This window comes from Aythya ferina (genome assembly GCF_964211825.1).
Source record: "Aythya ferina genome assembly, chromosome: 2".
Lineage (NCBI taxonomy): Eukaryota > Metazoa > Chordata > Aves > Anseriformes > Anatidae > Aythya > Aythya ferina.
In genome coordinates, this window is record NC_140297.1 from 74,193,009 (window position 1) to 74,216,383 (window position 23,375).

General features: G+C 36.4%; 1 protein-coding gene across 15 annotated transcripts in view; it reads right to left on the reverse strand.

Moving 5' to 3' along the window:
- Window positions 1-23,375, reverse strand: part of CDH18 (cadherin 18) — a 625,567-nt gene that overhangs the window by 206,735 nt on the left and 395,457 nt on the right. For all 15 annotated transcript variants that reach the window (XM_084508750.1, XM_084508740.1, XM_084508744.1 and 12 more), the window contains one exon: window positions 8,107-8,587. In XM_084508750.1, coding sequence (XP_084364876.1) covers window positions 8,107-8,334 — 228 coding nt within the window. In that variant the 5' untranslated portion in view covers window positions 8,335-8,587. The remainder of the gene's footprint in view (window positions 1-8,106; window positions 8,588-23,375) is intronic.

The window sequence follows — 23,375 nt, forward strand, 5'->3', positions numbered from 1 at the left end:
TACTAGTACATTTTACATAGTCCATAGTGAAAATTATCCTAAATTTTGTACAGAAGCACAACTTTAAACACCTCTCTAGTATTCACTTCAGATGCAAACTCAGTCACTTCATCTTCCAGCCCCTGAAGGAACTCATCTTCCTTTGACTGCATACGACATTATTACCTCATTTTAAAACTAAAAGGTATTTGTCAAAAATCACTCGTATATACAGCAGCTGCAATGGACTAATTGTTTTAAAAGGTGAAATTAAACTCATACAATTCATAACCTACATACTTCTATGATTTTTTGACATGCACAAAGTTCGTGTGTTCAACAATATTAAGATTGTCCAGATTGCAGGTATTTCTTAGTTTTATGACACTTCAAGTGTCATAAATTTAAAGAAATTTATTTTGTCATAAATTTAAAGAAAGCACATGGCAATCTCTGGAACTGCTTCGACTGTTATAGAATGTCAATAAAGAAATTAGCATAGTTGAGACTTTGTATCACAAACCAGTATTACTGGAGATACTGATTTTTCAGGTCTGTGTAAAATGACCATTCCAACCTTTCAGATTCTCTCAATCCTTTCCAGTGATTTAATTAACATAAAACTATAGACATTTAAAATCTAAACATCATACTCCTCACTACCACTAAACTAGATGATTTTAATTTTGCCTGTGACATTGGTTTTCTTATTGTCTTCACTGACCTTTTAGTAAAAAAAAAGGTCTTAGTTACAAAAATGTAGAAAAAGAAATTTTCTAACATATATAGAAATACCCACCCTAAAAAACAACAGGCAACCCCGGTAATGTCCAGCTTCTACCCTAGTTTTAAAAGCTATACCATTAAATGAACCAAAAATTTAAACTGCTTAACCAGGAACAAGTCTGGTTTTCCCTGCAAAAAACTACTGCTAAATTCTTTAATTTATCCAAGAAAACATAACAACTTATTTTCAACTCACAAGTTAAATAATTTAAACTATCACACAAAATAACAAATATAAATCTTGATAAGCTAAAAACTATTGAATGGTTTTTACCACTAACTCGATATCCTGTTCTACCCTTGCTCTTTTCCTCTCTAACTTGGGCAATTCTCTAATAATGCATCTGCCCCTTTAGAAAGTGATGAGAACCCTAGCGCACTCTTAACTCATACTCCAAGAAGAGTTGTCCTGGAATGAAACACCTTCAATTATTTCCTGAGTTTTCACTTTTGCTTCCCAGAAAACCTATTCTTTTAATGAAGTAAATATATATATATATAAATAAATAATGAAGAAAAAGATCCACAAAGATCCACAAAGATCCAAAAAAGATCCAAAAAGACTTGCTTGGGAGTAATGTGAATGCTAATTCATTTAGAATTTTCAGAAGGAAGTTAATGTCACACCTCTACATGGATTGAGCTAACTACATTTCCACTTTCAGAATGGAATTTCAGTTCATCAAAAAACTTCTACTGACATACCATTGTGTCAATCTACTGACATACCATTGTGTCAATCTACAACTCAAAAACTATCACCATTTTATTGAATTCAAAAGCTCATCAGAAATTTGGCAAAAGAATCTAATTGTATAGAAAACAAAGCATAAAAAACATTAGATATTGAATTTGTACTACGAACTAACTTTTCTTAGACTGCAGCAATCTTTAGTCTCTACAGTTATGAAGAAAAGTGGATTGACTCTACATATCAAATAACTCTAGCCATCTGTTTTAGGCAAATAGAAATACTGTTCAAAAACAGTACTTTAAAAAAAAAAAAAAAAAAAAAAAAAAAACACTAATGCAGGATTTAGTCATCTAAAGAGTGGTCCATGAGGACCTTTATGTATATGTAAAGGTCCTTTGGACCTTTATGTGTGCATGAAGACATATATGTATGTCAAAACTTTGACATACTAGATCCGGTGTTCCTGTTTTGACATAAAAGACCAAGTTTCTTCTAGGTGCAATTCCACATCAACTTAAATGAAGTTAAACAAAGTAAACACTTTATCTCATGTCTTTGGTCTGAGAATGAACTTCAGTGTGTTCATGCCTTTTTTTTTTTTTTTTTTTTTTGTGTGTGTGTGTGTGTGTGTGTGTCTGTCAAGTCAAAATGCCCTTGTCAGGCTGTGTATAGCCATTTTCTGTCACAGGACTGCAATGCAAGCACTATGCTTCAGGAAACCACGGATATGGCTGAACTCCCTGGAAGAAAGTCATATTGATCAGGCTGATGAAAGCACTCTCTTCTCTTGAGTCTGATTTTCCCCCAGATAACCCTTGAATGTTTGGAGATTCCAATGTAAAACTAACAAAACGAAAGTAAATGTCCACAGCATTCTATGACAGGTAGAATTTGAGTAATGTCCTCTCAAAAACAAAGTAAATAATACTTGGTAAATAAAGGTAGGGTTACTGTCAGCATGTAAGCAATACAGGGTGCCACCTGTCATCAGAATTCAAGAAAGTGCACATGTCCATTTTTGTTTAAAAAGCTTTGGGGTAGCAAAGCTTGAATAAGCTTTTTACAAAAAATAGAAAATGAGGTGGCTAACATGATATAGGACCATATAATGTTGTGTAATACTGACCTCAGATTAGATGATAGCAGTAAAATGGAGAGGGGACATATCCTCTGTTTCTTGTTAAGCCTGCTCCCTGAGCAAGTGGGAGACAGAGATGAGAAGAAAGAAATTGACATTGTCCTATATAACTAGTATCAGCTTCCCATCAACTTAAATGGCACCAAATCAAGATGTTATTTAGCAATAGTAACTGCAACAAGAACAAGGACCTGATTAATCAGAGAGCAGAAAGCCATAAAGATAAAAATGGATGCAAAGTATTGTTAAATCTGAGGTTAGTGACCTACACACAATGGAGAAACTGTAACAGGGAATATATATATATATATATATCTATATATATGTAGGTCTCTCTCCCTCTCTATATATATGTAGGTATATATTATATATATGTCAATTAAAAATACTATCAAAAATACATAACTCTACTTTTCCAGTGCAGATATGTATAATCTCAGTCTTTCACAGATGAGTTGCGAGGTCTTTTGGAAGAAGACAGAGACATCTCTTAGCCTTAAATTTAATTTTAAAAAATTAAAATTTTGCTCAGATATTAACTATATTAATTCAATGCTGATCTTCCCCATTTCTAAGACCCCTAGAAAAATAAAAAAATAGCACGAATAAAATCTCTTTCATACAAAACACATGAAATATGTGATTTCAAAGTTTGCTGAGCCTAAACTCCACTCCTTTTCATTATACTTGCTTTATTACATAGGTAAATTCTAGTGTAAAAATTTTAAGAAGCTACCAAGTCCATAAAAACAACAACAACAAAAATAGAAAAATCTGCATTGTTACGTTTATTAGTGGAACTAGCAACTTAAACAGTAGAAAATGAGATGCACGTTATTCTAGATGCTGCTTATCCCTCTCATTTTACAAAGGCATGAAGATGGCTAACAAAACAAGTGAAAAATCTTTAGACTATACCATCTACTATTTACTTTTCATTTTCTTAAACTTAAAAGAAAAACACTTTTATTAGAATAATTTTGGAATGGTTTGCTAATGTTTAAAGTGCTGAAACATCTCATATGTTTTATTTTATGTAAACCTCTAACACTATGTAAAGGCATTTTAATTATAAAGTTCAACTTTTGTTTCATCTTTAGCAGTTATTCTGAAGTATATATTTTTCTCTTCCTGTCATTAAAATTGAGATGTGAAATTGTCTTGATATGATCAGAGAAGATTAGATTCAATCTCCTGTTTTAGAAGTAATTTCTTGCAATGACACATCATCATATTATGTTGAAAAGGAATTTTGAATTACAAGTTTGTTATGCTGTATTTCTGTTTTCAAGAGTAAAATAACAAATTAACAAGCCATTAACTTGAAAATGCAGTACCCGAGATTTCTTTCCTTATCTAACATTTAGTACATTGATTTCATGACTTATTAACAGCTGTTATATTCCTCTTCCCTTTCCTATATTCACGCTCATTTTCAGCTGTTTCTTAATTCCTTAAATCCCCTATCAACACAAATCTGAAAGTGTTTTTGTATTACTGGTAGAAATCTAAGAACTGAGTAACAAGTCACTACATCTGCCCACCAAATCTGGGAAGAACAATTATTGAAAAACTATACACAACTGAATACCTGAAAAGCCATTCTTACTTGCCCTACAGGGGACATTTGAAGTGGATTAAGAGGTATATATTTGATATTGCAGAGATCCAGAGGGTCCATGGAGAAATCACGAGTCAATCTTGTTCATTATATTCCTTTGCTATTCCCTCTAATAGCATGACTCACTCAGACTCAAACCAATATTGATCTTCCTTCTTCCACTGCACATTTACTCCTCTCCCCAAAGTAAAAAACATAGTGAATGTGTAGTTATGACCTGCTTCCAGTGCAATTCACTTTTAAGAAATATCACAGGGACTAGACTTACAATTCTGGAGACAACGAGACTAAAAATGAAAAAGAATGTCTCCTGTCTCCTAAATTTTTTTATTTTTTATTTTTATTTTTGTTTTTTTTTGCTTTTTGCTTTCCAAATCCTGACATATGTATTGTCTAACCTGGAAACATGCAGGAAAATGGAAGGGAAATGTAACCTGTACCAGCCATGGCAAATGAGAAATGTTGAAGCTTGCAGCACTACAGTACAAACTATTCTAGGTTTCCTCAGGAGAGTCTTCATTTCCCTGAGCTGCTGCAGAGAACAGAAGGGCAGTACCTGACTGCACATCACCTCATGGTGCACTTACTAGCCCTACCTCTTTCAGTACTTAGTTATGTTTTCATTAGCATAGTTTTCCTCTAGGAGATGCAAAAGACACATTTTCTCTTGTGGCTGAAAACTCAGTTCTGAGGATTCAACTGCTTGCTTGAGACCAGGGTGTTTCACCCTGCTTAATCAACTTTCATCAGTTTCTCCAGTGCGCACACACACACACACAGATGAGTATTTGTCTGAATACAGTTACACACTACAATGATATTCAGGAAGTTTTCAAGAACACCTCCTCAGATAATTCATAATTTTTGAAAAAGAAGTCACTACGGTCTTAAGTTCTATAAAAATACTCTTTTCAATACCAACCTGTTTCTGGAGTTCTTTTTTCAGGGAAACATACCATGAAACACTGAAGACTGACTCCAAGTTCAACAACAGAGAACAAGTTAAATAATCCCAGTACCCCAGAAAATACTCTAACTACAAAAGGGTTGTTTCTTATTTTTACCACAACCTCATTTTTCCAAGATCTGTGCTTTGCCATGTTCCTACAAATTACTAATACAGATTAATTTTACACAGATTTCCAGTCTCCAAATGGAATTTTTTAACAGAAGAAGTTAATGACTGAAGAACAGAGATATGTTTGATATTAAAATATAATGATGACTTGTTGTCCTAACTCTTGCTCTGTAACAGATGATGGAAGTAAATTAATCCATCCTCCTGACAGTCATTTCATGATAAGAATGAGAAACCTTACCATTTTCATTGCAGGCCTATCCTATTCTTGTCCTCGGTGTGCATTTCCATGACAATGACTGTAATCATTATAACAGCATTGTACATAATGACTCTGCTTTCTGTGATGTTACTCCCAAATTGGGTGTGAAAAATGTGAAAAGACAGATATCAAATGGCAAAACTCTCACCAGTGCAGCAGAGTAGCCTACAAAATTAATAATTGACAGAATTGATAGGGTGCTGCTGCTGAACAGAAGCCTGGAATTAAAGGGCAATGCTCACATCCCCTTCTTTCATAATCTGAGGGGATTTGCATGAAAACCTCTTGACAAATTAGTCAGGTCAAATGAGGCCTTGTGAGGTGTGTATAATTAAATGTAACATCAATAAAACACCGATTTTTCAAAATGAAAAGCAACTCATGCACAATGACGACTACTGAAATTTTGTTAATTGTTAATATTATGTCAGTCTCACCCAGTCACTCCTTTTTTCTGAATTAAAAATAAATGCATGAGCAAAATGATAGAACTGTGCTTTAAATCAGAACCATCACAACATCATTTACCAAATGTAAAACAGAGTCCTCTTCTAAATCCTACAAAGCTTCTGGAAAGATGAACTTACAAGTGTTGCGAAGTGCTCAGAGTAGAAAATGATGAACCTCACAGGGAATTTTTACAGGAAACAGGGGGGAATATTGGTAAGTACAGAGGAAGAAGTATCCTCTGACAAAGCACGTAGTCACATTCTGACCACAAAGGATCAAAAGAAAACCTATTCATTGATCTCCATAAATGTAGCATTAATATAGAGGTCTGAGGATGAAAGAAAATATGTAACATTCTCATGGGAACATAAATTTGAAGAGGCCATCCTTTTGCACACTGTATCCAGGTCTCTAGTCTTAAATGCAATCATGATTGCAACTGCTTTCATAAAGATAAGCATGATTTACTTTGAAAGCTGCTTAGAATCATATTTGCCTTTTTTAAGGTATGACAGCAAAGCCTATAATTGATCTGATGACCAGATCAATTATACTCTTCCTCTGTCAGTTACACCTGACAAATCAATAGTGCATAACAAAGATTCATGATATTATTCCGTATGAGCCTTATCACACCGTGGTCCCAAGGTTTACTCTGTATCTCCATTTAACAGTCTTCATGGCATCTATCTCTTTCCAGATAACGTTTTGATTCTCCTACATAGCTCTGTATCAGTAACAGGTTTATAGAATATTTATTTTATTCCAAAATCATACATGAAAATACATGAAAATATTAATCAGTCTAATATAAGTCTAGAGTAATATGCCCTCATCACCTCACCTCTTTTAAAAGCTCGTCTATCAGTGCAAACCATTATCTCTATTTATAAAGGTCCCTCCCCAGCCTAAATTTTCTATACAAATCCTATCAATTTTCAGCACGCCAAGTACTTGGTATTTTACTAAGATTGGCCTAACAAAACAGTTGTGTGTTTTTTTGTTTGTTTGTTTGTTTTTCTTTATGTTAACAGTATCTTAAACAAAAATCCTCCAGTTGCTATTTTTAGTTCAAATGATATTGTTCATATTTGAAAGTCCTTGCTACCAGGCATCTGTGATTTCAGGAGCTACTAGTTTCCTTGGATATTTTGCATATTCTAAAAAATGATTTTCAAGATTCCCATCTTGCATGCAAACTGAAGGCAAAATGAATAAATTCCTTTTCCATGCCTTATCCCTATTAATCATATTTCTTCACCCCTCTTATTCAACCTCTTTATCCAATTTCATTGATGATAATAAGAAATTTTATGCTGAAAGACAGCATGCAGAGGGAGAAAAGCTTCATCTGTTGTATGACTTGCAGTAAACCTATACGTACACTTTCTGTTACTTTAATGCAAATTTAAAACACAAATTATGTAGATAACATTACACATGATAAACTAGAATTCAGTTGGCCAGCCTACAACTGCATCAGGATGAATCTTACACCTGACACTCGCTTACTCACTATGTAATTCAACATATAAATGCAGGGTTTGTTGGTCCTACAGACTCCTGATGAATTGTAACAAGTAGTATATACCTCCTGCCTCTCATTATAGGAAAGGCACAGAGAGATCTCCTTTTGGAAGAGCACTTTTCCACCCTGCCCTTTATGTGGAATGAATACATTGTTGAACGTAGACTGTATTTATTATATTTCCTGAAGTAGAACTGAATCTTACTCTAAAATAGCCTGGAAAAGCCTTTCGGGCTTACATACTTAAGCATTATGTATTTGAGTTTCTACAGAATCTGATATGAGCACCAGCTGCGTTCACTCCATGTTCAGTTGAACTCAGAAGAAATGCTGTTATCATACTTCAACAACTTCATCCTGTTTCCTTTTATTAATATTTCTGCTTATAGTAAACAGAGAATGTATACATAGGGAACAGGCAAGCTCACTGTGCATATATAAAGCTATCTGAGTGATGTTAACCTTAAAAAGAAGGTGACGTATAAGGAGATACTTGGTTTTCCTCTATCTGTGCCACATTTCAGCATTTCAGGGAATGGAAAAATAAAAACAAAAAGGCAATAACCTTACCTTTCCTACATACTGAGGATCTGGTCCCATGTGTTCTTCTAAAACAAAGAACTGATTCCATACCCATCCACGCTTGGGACGATGATGCACTTCCGTTTCACCTTCTATGTGTTTGGTTTGATTTCTAGTCACCTTGATGGAGCCATGGTGAGCAGCTCCATAACACCTCTGCACAAAACAGAGACAAAACAGGACTGGGCAGATACAAGATGTACTTGTAATTCTCATTGTAGGATAAGGTTCCTGGTCAAAGTTTTCTTTCTCTTGTCTTTTTCAGCTGTAATCCTTTAATAAGTTCCCGAGATGGAAGGTGAAGCCTCGTTCAGAAATACAGTCCAAAATGGGTTTTTCTGCTTGTTCATGATTTAGCTGCCCATTGGGGTAAGCTCAAACTATATTTACATTATGAAAAGCTGACTGGAAAAATTGGTATTTCTTCTGAGGTCTTCACAATAGAGCTCCACAGCCGACCATTTTCTATCTAATAGGGAAAGAAAAGAAAGCCACTTACTCATCACTAAAACCAGCAATTTTCAGCTTTTTGACCTTAGAATATATTCACAGCTGTACTAGCCAGTCTCTCAAAGACTCCCATTGTAACTAAAATTTCTTTTCATCCCTTTCTGTAAAAACGTTTTCTGATTGTTTTTATTAAAATAGTAAAAATTGGATGATCCATGATGGTTCTATTGGCTCTTAACTGCAAATCATTGATCTGGTTTGGCAATAAAATGAAATCACTGCCACAGTGTCATTAGACATATATCAATTGCTAGTTCATTTTAGATGAGTTCTTGATCTTACTTATACTGCACAGAGATCCAGCATGGTGAAAAATACCAAGGCTATGATGTCTTTCAAAAGTGTCCAAAATGGGCTCTGAGGATTCTGAGTCAGTATGAGAGCATACTAGCAGGGACAAAATGTGCATTTTCACCCCCCTGTTCTTTACTTAAACTCCAACGAATATCATACTAGAATTTCTCAAAGTTATTCTATATAGACAGAAAATTCAGATACTGATTTTTAGATTTATAAAAACATCTACGTTCCCAGTGACAATATTTTCTCAACTTCAAAAGGAAAATATGACCTTTTTATGCTACAACAGTAACATATGAAAATGTACATGGAAGTTGACGTAGCACAAAGTATTTTTTTAACCTCAGAGAAATAGTTATCCTGAACAAATGCTTTGATCACATATATAAATATATCAAGTATCGGTCAATTAGGAGACTCTAAACATACAAATAAATATAAAAAAAAATAGAATTGCCTTCTAACATTGATTTTGTTTAGGTACCATAAAGCCATTACAAATTAGTGAACAGAAACACAGTAAATTCATGAACAGAAACACGAAGAATCATGAAAGTTTCTCATCAGAATAACAGAAGAGTATTTCAAGAGTGTGTTGTACATCAGAAATACCCATTAAGGACATACTTTCTACTGCTGTTATCCGGTTTAGGACAGTGTGTTATGCTGAAGTAAAGGAATACCACCAGTCTCCTGTGTCCAGGGAGAAATTTAAAAAGAAACTCTGTATGGTATTTTCCACTGAAGAATGGATTTATTTTTTTTTTTAGCATTACGTTTTACCCTGCTTTCTATTTCTATATCAAAGCAATCTCCCCTCAAACTCTACAAAACCACTGATCTCTTAGAAGTCTCACATCCAATCTCTGAACAGATTCATATAACCCAATGCATTATTACCTTCTTTAAGTACAAATGTGAAGCAATAGGAATTTTTTAGAGCTAAATGTTCTATGAAGTCATACCAGGGAGAGAAACCAGACATTCTGAGCCATATTTGTTTCTAACCATATCTTCTTCCTTGGTTTCCTTGCTCTTCTGCGTTCTTTCCTTATTCTTGCTAGAAACCATTTTGAAACCGCTAGAAACAGTTTTGCCTTGAGGCATACAATTGCCTCCTAAAAATTCCTATATTTACAGATAAGTTACTTAAATAGATAAGTCATTGTTATATTTCAGAGGTGCATTAAAAATAAGCAGTACCTTACAAAATGGTAAGGCTGCAATTTTATCCATTCAAGTATTATTTTTCTTCCCTACGTTTCCATCCTGGGAATTGTCTAGGAGCAGTTCATAAGACTATAAGTAGTGCATAATAAGTTAAAAAATTGTATATAAGGTGAATTGAGATTCCTAAGAATGGCACATTTAAAATTTATTTGAAATCATTACTACTGAACTTTCCTTTATAAAAATTGTGGGGATGGTGGTGTTGGAAAACTCATATCTTATAAAAGAGTAAATATAAACAAAAGCATTAGATATCCACAAATCAAGATTTACTATACAGAACTTCATTTCTCACCTCTCTCAGAAGTCATCCACAGAGCAAATTCAAAAATACCATGATGGATTCTGTAAACCATGTTATTTACACAGCCTGGCTCATATATTAATTACAACAAATAACAGAAATACAAAGGGCTTCCTCATCTCAAAAGTGTCTGCTCTTCTTAGGATTAATATAAAGTAGAAGAAATTGAATTTACATTGTGCCACAACCGCTATGTAATTTAATTCATTTCAGAGATTACCTGTTACACAATCCAACATATTTTATTTTTCTTTATTATGCTTATTTTCTAAATAAATTTAAGACAGAGATAGAGAGATGACAATGGAGTCTATTTCCTGTTATAATCATGCTTAGAAATCCAGGGTTCAACAATACTGTGAAGTCTGGAGAATAGTTTCCACATGATGAGCTTGACAATTAAAAAAGGAAGGATATTTAGTGAAGAACTTTGAAGTGTTTTTGCTCTTATAATCTATTTTAAAACCAAATCCAAATTAATGCTCAGTATAAAGGTCCTCATTCTTACTTACTCAGCACACGTTTTCAAAAGGTCTACTGGAAACATTCATTTTTTTTAAATCCTGGCCCCCATAAAAAAATAATAGAAGAAAAATCTCTTCCATGAAGACAACAAAAGTCTACAGGGAGTGAGTACAGATGGAAAGACCTACAATGGTAAACAAAGAGATGGGAAAGCAAAGAACAGACAAACCTGAACTGTGAGCAACTGAAGTAGGACTGAACTTTCTGAAATGCCTTTAATTGTTGCCTTACGCTAATATACTGAGATGTTGACTGCTCAGTGCTCTCACCTGCAGCTTCAAATGAAGTGTCCTGCTTTATGGGTTTTGTTATAATGATGCAGGCAGCTGCAGAGTAGACTTGTGTTATTGCTGTCTCCTGGGAGCCCTCATGAAAATGAGTTGTGTATCTCAAGAGACTGTCAGAGTAAGTTAAAATTAAAATAAATAATTAAATAAGATGAGGCGGGAAAGTCCTACCAGTAATGCTGGAAATCATTACAGCAGAGTAGTTACTGCTTAGCGTGGCAGCAAGCCTCTATAATGAACTCCCAGGAAACCAGTATAAGCACAGCAATGCAAAATGCACCACCACAAGAGAGGCATCGTTAACAGCGGAGACTTGTCCTGAATCTCAGTGTCTCTCATCTCCCATAACCAAATTGACCACATATTTGAATTCATATGAATGATTCATTTTTGCAGATGCACATTCGACGCAGCTGCACACCTTTTATTTTAAATCTCTCAGGAACCCTTTTCAGTCCAATTGTGATGGAGCTACAATTAGTTATAGAACTTGCAATAAATTACATTTCTCATTTGCTTTCTGAATTCCAGTTCTATACTCCGCCCTCTAGACTTCCACCAAATCAGAAAATTCCAATGTTATCAAAATCTGACCAATTTCAATATCATTACTTAGGGATAAATAATCAGACATGAAAATATTTCCTCCTTTCTGCACTTCTGTGCTTAGTCTATTGCCAATGTTACATTCTTCAGCACTGCAGAAATAACACTGTATTGACCTGGAGGCCAAAGACAGAATAATGGGCTAGTATCAGAATGAAAAATTAGGATATTGTTTTTTGTTTTATCCTTATGAAGCAGAGGTTGATGGTCAACAGAATACATACAATATCTCCGTGGAACTCTGGCAACTGTCAGGAGAGAAGAAAAAAAAAAGAAAAAAAAAAAAGCAAGAAATTTGTAGGTAGATGAAGGGAAATGGCTCGTGTAGCCCATCTATAGTTGATCTCCGCTCTCTTTTCCCAAGCTCTGGGACTTTGCATGAGAAGATGAAGCACAAAGTCTTTCTCAGGCTATGTGATACAGAGACTATATATAATCATCAGTGTTTTCTAAGGAACAATGCCTTCTGCACATGCTAGTATGACAGAACTAGTGTCCAAACTGTTTTGGAGAGCATTTAAAAACTGTATTACACATTGTTATCTTGACCCTTTGTTGTATTTATGTTGCAGTTATGTATATGAGCATAAAACCTGGAAAAAAAATGTTCTTAAAGTAGTTTAATAGCAATTTCAATAACTACAAATGTTTAGACATTGTAGCTCTACATTGTCACTTCTTTTAGAAATGGAAAGCTGAACTACTTTTTCATTGTGATAGCATACAGACGTTCTTTTTTATCTGTGAGATAACTGCATGAGATATTGAATTCCCAAATAATTGTTAAATTTATGTGCAAAGATATATTGGTTCTGAAAGCTAATCTTTATCAGCCTGAAGTTGTATCAGTTTCATGAAGAACCAGGGAAGAACCTCATCTCTTTAAGCCAACAGCAACAGCTCATGGGTGTGCAGTGTCAAAGGTGCAATTTCTTGTACCTTTTTCACTCTTACACAGTCTTTTGGTAAAGACCACTTCTAACAATCAAAACACAGGAATTGTTTTGATTAAGCTATGACTGAGAAGTGCTAAGCCAAAACCTGCTAAGCTATAACTGACTTTATTTCATTTAATAAATTATTTTACATAAAATCCCTTTTGCAAAATAAATAGAAATAGGCACAAAATAAAGCTACCATGGAATACAGATATTTTTTCTTTCACGTAAGGAAACAGAAATCCTGTTGTGGGGCTAAAGGTGTGGAAAAAAAAAAAAAAGTGAGAAAATAAAAAAAGGATCCAAGAAAGACAAGCAATCAGACATTATAAAAAGATAAGTAACAGAAGAAATGTAAGAGTAAGATAAAACAAAGCTATTGAAAATTTCACTTAGAAAAATAAATCAAGATAAAGAAGCAAATTGGAAAGTTCAAGTGGAAACAGCTGCAGCTGTGAAAGCTTCTATGTGAAGTTATCAGAGATGATTTTCCTCTCAGACCTGAAACTGTATATAAAAAAAAGAAAACAAGCAGTATGATTCCTGTGGAATGTAAGAAATACAGTTTATACAGTTTAACAGAAAGTCAGTTAAGGAAAACATTAACTGAAAATACAAATCACAAAATAAAATTCAACACCAAATATATGGATCAGTGAATTGGTATGCCAAGACTGTCAAGAGACAAAACTCAGTACTTATTTCCCTATGCTTTTTTACTTTTTGTACCAGAAAAGCTTTTTAACTTCCACATTCTCCTGCGCACCTCAGAAACCAAGTCAATTGATGAGACATTTGGTTCAGAAAATAAAAAGGCAATATAAAGCAATGTAACAATATAAAATAATATAGCAATATAAGGACAACTGCATAAGCTTAATGATTGCAGGTTGTTATGTGGTGTGAGTAATAAATTGTGAGATTCTTAGGTTCAATTTAAAACCAGAGAAACACATTATGCAAAATTAATTATTTAGATGAGTACAACACTCTTGCTGACAGTGCCCAAATAAAAGCTAAGGAAAGGAAAAGAAATGCCCTCCTTTTTTGTTTTTTCTCCCTCCTTACCTCCTACCCCTCAAAAGAAAAGGAACAGTCATATTAAAAGCTGTAAAACAAAACAATAACAAAACAACAGCTGTATCCTGGGATTAATTGATTAATTGCTTAATACCAGGAATTAATAAATTACTCTTACTCTTGATTTTTTAAAGTTACCGGTAGTATTATTTTGTTTCAGAGTTAGCATTAAAATATTTTAAATTCGTCAAAGTATCCCAGATGGTGATGTGTGATGAATTTTTTAACAGCATTCTGACTGACAGACATCCATGAAACAATTCCTATGTATGAGACTCCGTTCTTCCTGCTTGCTCAGACACCCCCAGAGACAATGTCAGAAGCCTCAATTAAATTTCCAGTTTATATCACAGATTTCTTCTAAATTCTCATAATCCAGGCAACTTTTTAAATCTAAGAATATCTATATTTCTCTCTCCAGTTCTTCCTCCATTCAAGGTAGGTATTCCCCAATATAGTCCCCAATATTCCTTTTACCTCCTTTTACTACCTACTTCATTAGTCTTATTACTAGATTCTTCTTATTAGAATTTCTTGATTTATTGACTCTGTAATATTTTAGTAGTTTCTAAATCAAGGGAACCAATATACTATTAATATTCAATAAATACGATCTTAGATTTGAAATAATTTAGATTTCAGAGGTCTAACTGAAACAGGTTGTGGTTTTGTTTCCATCATATGTTTGATTTTAGACAGTTCATACCTAGGACATACACAGTACAAGTATGGACTCATCTTTATTTCTAGCACAACTGATTGGTCTGATCTTTTCCTTTGTAAATGTACTTTATCATACTAACTACATATTGAGACTGAAAAGGAAAATGATACAGGCCAGAGAAAACTTCTCATCCAGCGTTAACACACTGACATTTCCAGCTTTCCTTTAAAGTCCTGACTGTTTTGTGAAGATGGAATAAAGAAATTCAAAACATTGATTTAAAATTCTGGCTGCAGCCCTAACCATTAGCCATCACTGTTTCAAACTGAGTTTTAAATTAAATATTGTCTTCATTTTTCCTTGGCTTTCACTCCCAGTTTTAAATTAGTTCAGAGTCCATACTCCCTGTTAGCTTAACAGGCCTTAATAAAGTTACCTCACTGGCTAGAACAGGTGGCATAATTTTATCTATCTGGGTCATAAAGCAGAATAGGCGTGGTATGAATAAAAGCTTTTGTGGTTATTCATAGAAATCACCACACATTCCTTACAGAAAGAAGCATGTGAACTAGAATTCTGATTTTGTTATGCAAAAAGTTGGAAGTAAAGCCTAACAGCCTAACAATAATTAAAACAGAACAAAAATGCTGAGCTAGCACAAGCAACTCCATGCAGAGCTACTTCCTGCTAACACCTCTGTTAAACTGCATTAATCATGTTATACATAGATGGGCTTCCCCAGAGGACAAAACCCCACTTGTGCTACCTAATAACAGCACGAGGATGAATCGAGAACATGGAAAGCAGAAACAGTCTTAGGAGATGTACAGTCAAAAGAGCTATTAAAAAGGTTTTAATGTTGCTTATGGCATTAGAAATTCCTGAATAATAATTGGGATGACACTTTATAATAATAATAATAATAATTCAAGACTGTCTTATACCAAGGCATTAAAATAGCAGCTTTAGTTCCAGTTTTACAGACAGCAATACATACTTGTGATCAAAGTACTCTCCTCTCATACTGTGAGAAATACACCAAATACAAGCTTCAGTTAATTCCTGAATGGATAGCATTAACTGAGGCACTGATTATAAAGAGTAAAACTATAGCATATCATAACTGGGCAACTAATCCAGTCCCATTACATGGCAAAGGAAATGGCTTCCACATGGCCCCAAAAAAGGATTTTATGTTCCATAAGGCCCAATGTGATACATACACACAAAAACGCTTTTTGAAGAGGAACTGTCTCTCTTTTAACAAGAAAACAAGAACAAGAAACACTACACAAATGAACACAAAAGGGTTTAGTGTATAGTCCTTTCATTTTTGCTCTGCCACAATCAAAATTAATTTTTACTTATAAACCACCCAACAATCCATAACAGCGCAAGAAATCCATTAGAACCAGCATGGGATTCAAGTTTTATTATCATAACAGGATTTTTTAAAGTGTGTCCAATTGACATTTTGATTAGATGATGCACAAGATGAGCTGATCTCTATGCTGCCTTTAACAATTAATAGCTACAGTGAGTGGTAGCTGTAGAATGATTTAAAAGATTCATTCATTTTTGAAAATACACTGAAAAGGGTTATTAAAAGGCATTTTATATGACTGGGTACAGGAAAACATTATACAGCACAAACCAATGGATTTGTTACCCTGTTGAGCAAATGCTTTTTATGAAAGAGTAAAAATGGGTAGATTTCACAGATTTCACAGAATTTTCTAGGTTGGAAGAGACCTCAAGATCATCGAGTCCAACCTCTGACCTAACGCTAACAGTCCCCACTAAACCATTTTCCTAAGCTCTACATCTAAACGTCTTTTGAAGACTTCCAGGGATGGTGAGAAACATACATGTATAATCTTTCCTGAACAAAGGAATATATGCAAACTTTGCAAACAAAACAGGAACAGAACTTAGCTTGCAAACAGTATTGCATATAGACAGGCAATTATTAACTATGATGAATAGTTAGTAGAAATTTGACATTAAAACATGATTAAGAGATTCAAAGCCTGTCCTCAGTTGTCATACAACACTTTTATATATAATAAACAGGCGCTCAGAAACTTCAAGATAACAGTGCTCTGCCACAATCAACGACCGTAGAAATTTTGTTTCCAACTATATACAGAGAGCAACTGGAAAACCGCAACACAGTAACAACACAATTAGTCAGATAAAATCCAGCCACTGTTTCTATAAGCTATAATTGCAGACAAAGTCATGCTAGCCATTACCTCCTGTGAAAGGAACAACTGTTAAACAAAGAAAGATGAATCATGTATCTGACTCACGCCTTTCTCTTTGCCTCAACCAGAGACAATTCCACCTACATTTATATCTAGATTCCATATTTCTAGCCAAGGACAGTACAGGTATGTAAGACAGCACAAAGATACTTTTATGTTCCAAAAGCAGAAGAGCCTTTTCTTATTTTCTGTTTCCCTTCCCAAAGAACTTGATAAGAAAATAAAGATGTCATTGATTTATTGAGTCATTCCTCCCATTTATAAAGGTCAGGTCAACCAGTCAGGGAGGAAAGCACATACATGAGACTCTGATGAGCAATTACCCACAGGAAAAACTTGCAACTGACTTCTTGTGCATAGTCCACAGTACATAATTTGTACTAACAAATTATTTCTCAAAAATGAATAGCAGGAGCTTCTCTGGGAAGTATAATATCCCAAATGAATGGCAAAATAAGCAAACAAAAAACAAACAAACAAACAAAAAAAAAAAAAAAAAAAAAAAAAAAAGGAAAGGTGGTCCAATGTAGACAGCAAAAGCTGAAGAAAGAATTGAAGACATTTACCTCCCGTCCTTTGCTACTAGTTCGGCATTCTGTGCTTGAAATTCTTAAAATCATGTAAATTATTCATTACAATTTTGTTATCAAAATTTTAGAGTATTTCAAATGCAATGTATTTATGTTTCTTAGATTATAATAAATATGTTACTGGTTACTTAAACCCATACCTCAGTGTCTTAGAGAAAAATATTAAATGACCTATCCTTCTAAATAAATCTTACTGCATATTTTAATAGAGAAAATAACTAAAATATATTTTTACTGGCTGATTTTTCCCTTTTAAATCAAAACATAAATTGCCACCACTGTTTCTGAAATAATCTACATATTTTTGGTAAATAACAAGACAGGAAGAAAAACAGAACTTTTGTTCCATTGTTTAAATTTAGCAACATTATTCAAATAATGAAGGAAAATAAAACTGAGTCAAGGCAAATGAGCCGCTTCTATTTAACAGACACAAAATAGTTTGTTTAAATTGAATATTGTTTGTATATTTACAATCAACTAACTTTCAAAGCAAAGGTCATTTTCTTATAAAAACATTTAAATGGCATAAGTAACTAAATTTGAGCCTTCATATAAACAGTTGTATGCAACCTTCTATAAGCAATTTTGCTTTCACAAAATGAAACGTTGCAATTAAGTAACTTCCTGACTGAAAATTCCCAATATGCTCTTCATTTAATGCATGCTACTTGCAGATTTTTTCCTTGGTTAGTAATTATGCTGAACTTGTATTTCCAACTGTTCATCACAGTTATGACCAACTTAGCCCATTTTTCTTATGCTGGACTCAAATGACAAAACTCCGATTCCCCCTAGGCAAACTGCAAAATTCCCATTAAGTTAACAGAGACAAACTTTCACTTTAAATTCAGTAGCACTCAGCATCAGCTGCATTCTTTGGTTACACAAGAGAGTATCCTGTGTATTTTTGATTTTTTACCTATATTAGTGTATTTTAAGTTATAAACATTATAAGGCACAGAAGCCTACAGTAAATGTATAAAGAACCCCTTAATTACAGCAATACATGAAAGGAAGAATTTATGAGTGGCTGACAGAATATATTTCAATTTTCAGTATATCTTGCTATTTTGTATAAATAATAAAGATTTGGAGAAACCAGCATTAAGAGGTTGCCCAACTTTTGACAGATAACACCATCTACATGGCCCAGTTACTGGCAAAACAATCAAAAATGCCAAGATCATCGTTCTTGTTCCCTGCAAAGAAGAAATAGTAACCTGAATTCTATTTAAAGTTTGAATTTTTGAGTGCCACACAAAACCAGAGCAAATTGCTACTGGCTTCATTGAAAGTGCCATGAAGTCTTTACCAATCTGACAATATCCCGACATCACATGTATAATCAAACAAAACTGAAGTCAGGAAGAACCTTTGGGCTTCACCTGATCTAACCTGTGGCTCAGAGCAGGGTCAGCTTCTGGGTTGGACATGACTGCTTAGCTGCAGGAAAGCTTGTGGAAAAGAGGAACGTGTACTGGCCTGGGGTTAAGCTAGCTGAACAGAAGACCAGAGACCACTGGATGTGGCAAAACTAGCTGGACACATGAAATGATAACAATATAAGAAGTTACAGACAGAGCCACAAGGGATGGCTGTATCCCACAGAGAGGAAGGCAGCTGAACTCTATACACCATTCAAGAAGAGTATGGGGCCCTTTTGGAGAGTAACACCTTGCAAGGCCCACACTGCCTAGGTAACCATCTTCATTCTGCTTTCTAAAATTGAGACTATCTAGGAAACACTATCAGAAATACTGAACTTGAGTGCAATTCAAATAAATTATAATAATAATGAAGAATTATGGAAGTCAAAAAAGAACAAATAAAAGAAAATCCTCCTCAGAAGTAAAGCATTGAGGGACAAGAGAGCAAAGAGCAGCCCTGCAGAAAGGGATCTGGGGGTTCTGGCTGACAACAAGTTGAACATGAGCCAGTAGTGTGCCCTGGCAGCCAAAATGGCAAGTCGTGCCCTGGGGTGCATCAGCACAGCACTACTAGCCATTTGAGGGAAGGGATTGTCCCACTCTGCTCTGATGTGGCCTCACCTCGAGCACTTTGCGCAGTTTCAGGTGAGACAGTATAAAAAGGACCTGACACTATTACAGAGCATCCAAAGAAAGGCTACAGAGATGGTGAAGGGTCTAGAGGGGAAGATGTATGAGGAGCAGCCAAGGTCCCTTGGTTTGTTCAGCCCAGAGCAGAGCAAGCTGAGGGTAGGTCTCATGGCGGCCTGCAGCTCCCTCATGAGGGCAGCGGAGGGGCAGGCGCTGAGCTCTGCTCTCTGGAGACAGAGACAGGACCCGAGCAGCTGGAACAGGGGAGATTCAGGCTGACTCTTAGGGAAAGGCTCTTCATCAAGAGAGTGGTGGGGCACTGGAACAGATTCCCCAGAGCAGTGGCCATGCCACCAAACCTACTGAAGTTCAAGAAGTGTTTGAACAATGCTCTCAGACATAGGGTTTCATTTTTTGGTGTTTCTGAGTGGAACCAGGAGTTGGACTTGATGATCCTTGTTGGTCCCTTCCAGATCAGGAATATAATATAATATAATTCTGTGATTCTATGATTCTATCAGACAGAAAAACAACACTGTAGAAAAGAAGTAATTTCAAAAGAAAGCTCTGTTAAGCAGTCATTGGCAACTCCGGGATTTTTCTTGTGCAGATATAGTAATAAAGTAAAGAGAAAGAAAAGCTAGGGGGATATCCATGTATGTCAAGTCTAAATTTAGAGTCTGTATTTAAAAACATGTCTTTTCACATCATACTGTAACTGAGATGTCTTTTAGTCACTGATTTCTCCTGTGACATTACTTCTACAAACCATCCTATAATCACTTTCAGCCACAAAGCATTACTGCAAGTATGTTGATTTCTTCCCATCTTCCTAAAAATGTTTTCTTTTTACACCATATAACTAGATTCTTCTCTGGTAGAACTGATCCTTTCATTATGAGCACAGCTTTCCCTACTGTCTTAAAAAGTACATAATGTGCATTTCTTTTATTGTTATTATTCTTATCTTCCCGTCTTCTTTTCTCACTCTTCCAGCTCAGCCAGTATTAAACCATCATGTTTCTCGATTTATCACTGTCGTGGTTTAACCCGGCTGGCAGCTAAACACCACGCAGCCGTTCGCTCACCCTCCCCCCTCCCTCTCTGGGACGGGGGAGAGAAATGGAAAGTGAAGCCCGTGAGTTGAGATAAAGACAGTTTAATAAGACAGGAAAATAATAATAATAATAATAATAATACAATGATGATAATAGTACTACTACTAATAATATGTACAAACAAGTGATGCACAATAAAATTGCTCACCACCCGCTGACCGATGCCCAGCTTAACCCTGAGCAGTCCGGCCCCCTCCCCCTGGCTAGCCACCCCTATATATTGTTTAGCATGACGTCAGATGGTATGGAATACCCCTTTGGCTAGTTCGGGTCACCTGTCCTGGGTCTGTCCCCTCCCAGCTCTTACTGCACCCCCAGCCTGCCTGTTGGCAGGACAGAGCAAAAGTCTGAGGTGTCCTTGGCTTGGTATAAGCACTGCTCTGCAACAATTAAAACATCGGGGTGTTATCAGCACTCTTCTCATCCTAAGCCAAAACACAGCATTCCACCAGCTACTAGGAAGAAAATTAATTCTGTTCTAACTGAAACCAGGACATCTATCCACCCCTTATTCCATGCCATTTATGTCATGCTCAGGTTACACTCTTTTCCATACATTCTAATTAGTCACCTATAGTAGTCATGGTAGTGGTAACATACAGTATTATATAGCAATTAACATGGTACAGTTCAGTTCATGGGCTATTCTCACCCAGTATTAAATCTCCTTGAGGTACACACCGGACCTCTCCGTTCTTTTGCATCACCCACCAAGTGTATCCAGGTCCCTGAGCGAAAACAATTCCACGAATGGGTTTGCCTTTTCCTGAGGCAGGAGTAGCCCAGACTGTTTTACCCAGCATATTTCTTACATGCACTACAGGAACTTTATCCCCATCTACAGTACGTAACAGGTTTGATTGGGCAGGTCCAGCTCGGTTGGCAGATCCCCTAGTATTGACTAGCCAGGTGGCCTTTGCCAAATGCGTATCCCAGTTTTTGAATGTCCCAGCGCCCATTGCTTTCAATGTAGTCTTTAACAGCCCATTGTATCGTTCAACTTTCCCGGAGGCTGGTGCATGATAGGGGATGTGATACACCCACTCAATACCATGTTCTTTGGCCCAAGTGTCTATAAGGTTGTTTCGGAAATGAGTTCCATTGTCTGACTCTATTCTTTCTGGGGTACCATGTCGCCACAGGACTTGCTTTTCAAGGCCCAGGATAGTGTTCCGGGCGGTGGCATGAGGCACAGGGTATGTTTCCAGCCATCCGGTGGTTGCTTCCACCATTGTAAGTACGTGGCGCTTGCCATTGCGAGTTTGAGGGAGTGTGATGTAATCAATCTGCCAGGCCTCTCCATATTTATATTTCAGCCATCGTCCTCCATACCAAAGAGGCTTTGACCGTTTGGCTTGCTTGATTGCAGCACATGTTTCACAGTCATGAATAACCTGTGCTATAGCGTCCATGGTCAGGTCCACCCCTCGATCACGAGCCCATCTGTATGTTGCATCTCTACCTTGATGGCCTGAGGTGTCATGGGCCCATCGGGCTATAAATAATTCACCTTTATGCTGCCAATCCAGATCCACCTGAGCTACTTCAATCTTAGCAGCCTGATCCACCTGCTGGTTGTTCTGATGTTCTTCAGTAGCCCGATTCTTGGGCACATGAGCATCTACGTGACGTACTTTCACAGCCAGGTTCTCTACCCGAGCAGCAATATCTTGCCACAATGCAGCAGCCCAGATGGGTTTGCCCCTACGCTGCCAGTTGTTTTGCTTCCATTGCTGTAACCATCCCCACAGGGCATTTGCTACCATCCATGAATCGGTGTAGAGATAGAGAACTGGCCATTTTTCTCGTTCAGCAATGTCTAAAGCCAGCTGAATGGCCTTCACTTCTGCAAACTGACTCGATTCACCTTCTCCCTCAGCAGCTTCTGCAACTCGTCGTGTAGGACTCCATACAGCAGCCTTCCATCTTCGATGCTTCCCCACAATACGACAGGACCCATCAGTGAACAGGGCATATTTCTTTTCATTTTCTGGTAACTGGTTGTACAGTGGGGCTTCTTCAGCACGACCCACGTCCTCCTCTGATGATATCCCAAAGTATTTACCTTCTGGCCAGTCCATAATCACTTCCAATATTCCTGGGCGACTGGGGTTTCCTATTCGAGCCCGCTGAGTAATTAGTGCAATCCACTTGCTCCATGTAGCATCAGTTGCATGATGCGTAGAAGAGACCCTTCCCTTGAACATCCAGCCTAGTACCGGCAATCGGGGTGCTAGGAGGAGCTGCGCTTCAGTACCGACCACCTCTGAAGCAGATCGAACTCCTTCATATGCTGCCAGTATCTCCTTTTCAGTTGGAGTATAGCGGGCCTCAGACCCTCTGTATCCCCGGCTCCAAAACCCCAGGGGCCGACCTCGAGTTTCCCCAGGTTCTTTCTGCCAGAGGCTCCAGGTGGGGCCGTTCTCCCCGGCTGCAGTGTAGAGCACATTCTTTACATCTGGTCCTGTTCGAACTGGCCCAAGGGCTACTGCATGGACTATTTCCTGCTTAATTTGTTCAAAGGCTTGTCGTTGTTCAGGGCCCCATTCAAATTCATTCTTCTTACGGGTTACTTGGTAGAGCGGGTTTACAATCAGACTGTTAATTTGGGATGTGCATTCTCCAAAACCCCACAACACCTAGGAAAGTCTGTGTTTCTTTTTTGTTAGTTGGTGGAGACATAGCTGTTATTTTGTTGATCACATCCATTGGGATTTGACGACGTCCATCTTGCCATTTTATTCCTAAAAACTGGATCTCTCGTGCAGGTCCTTTGAC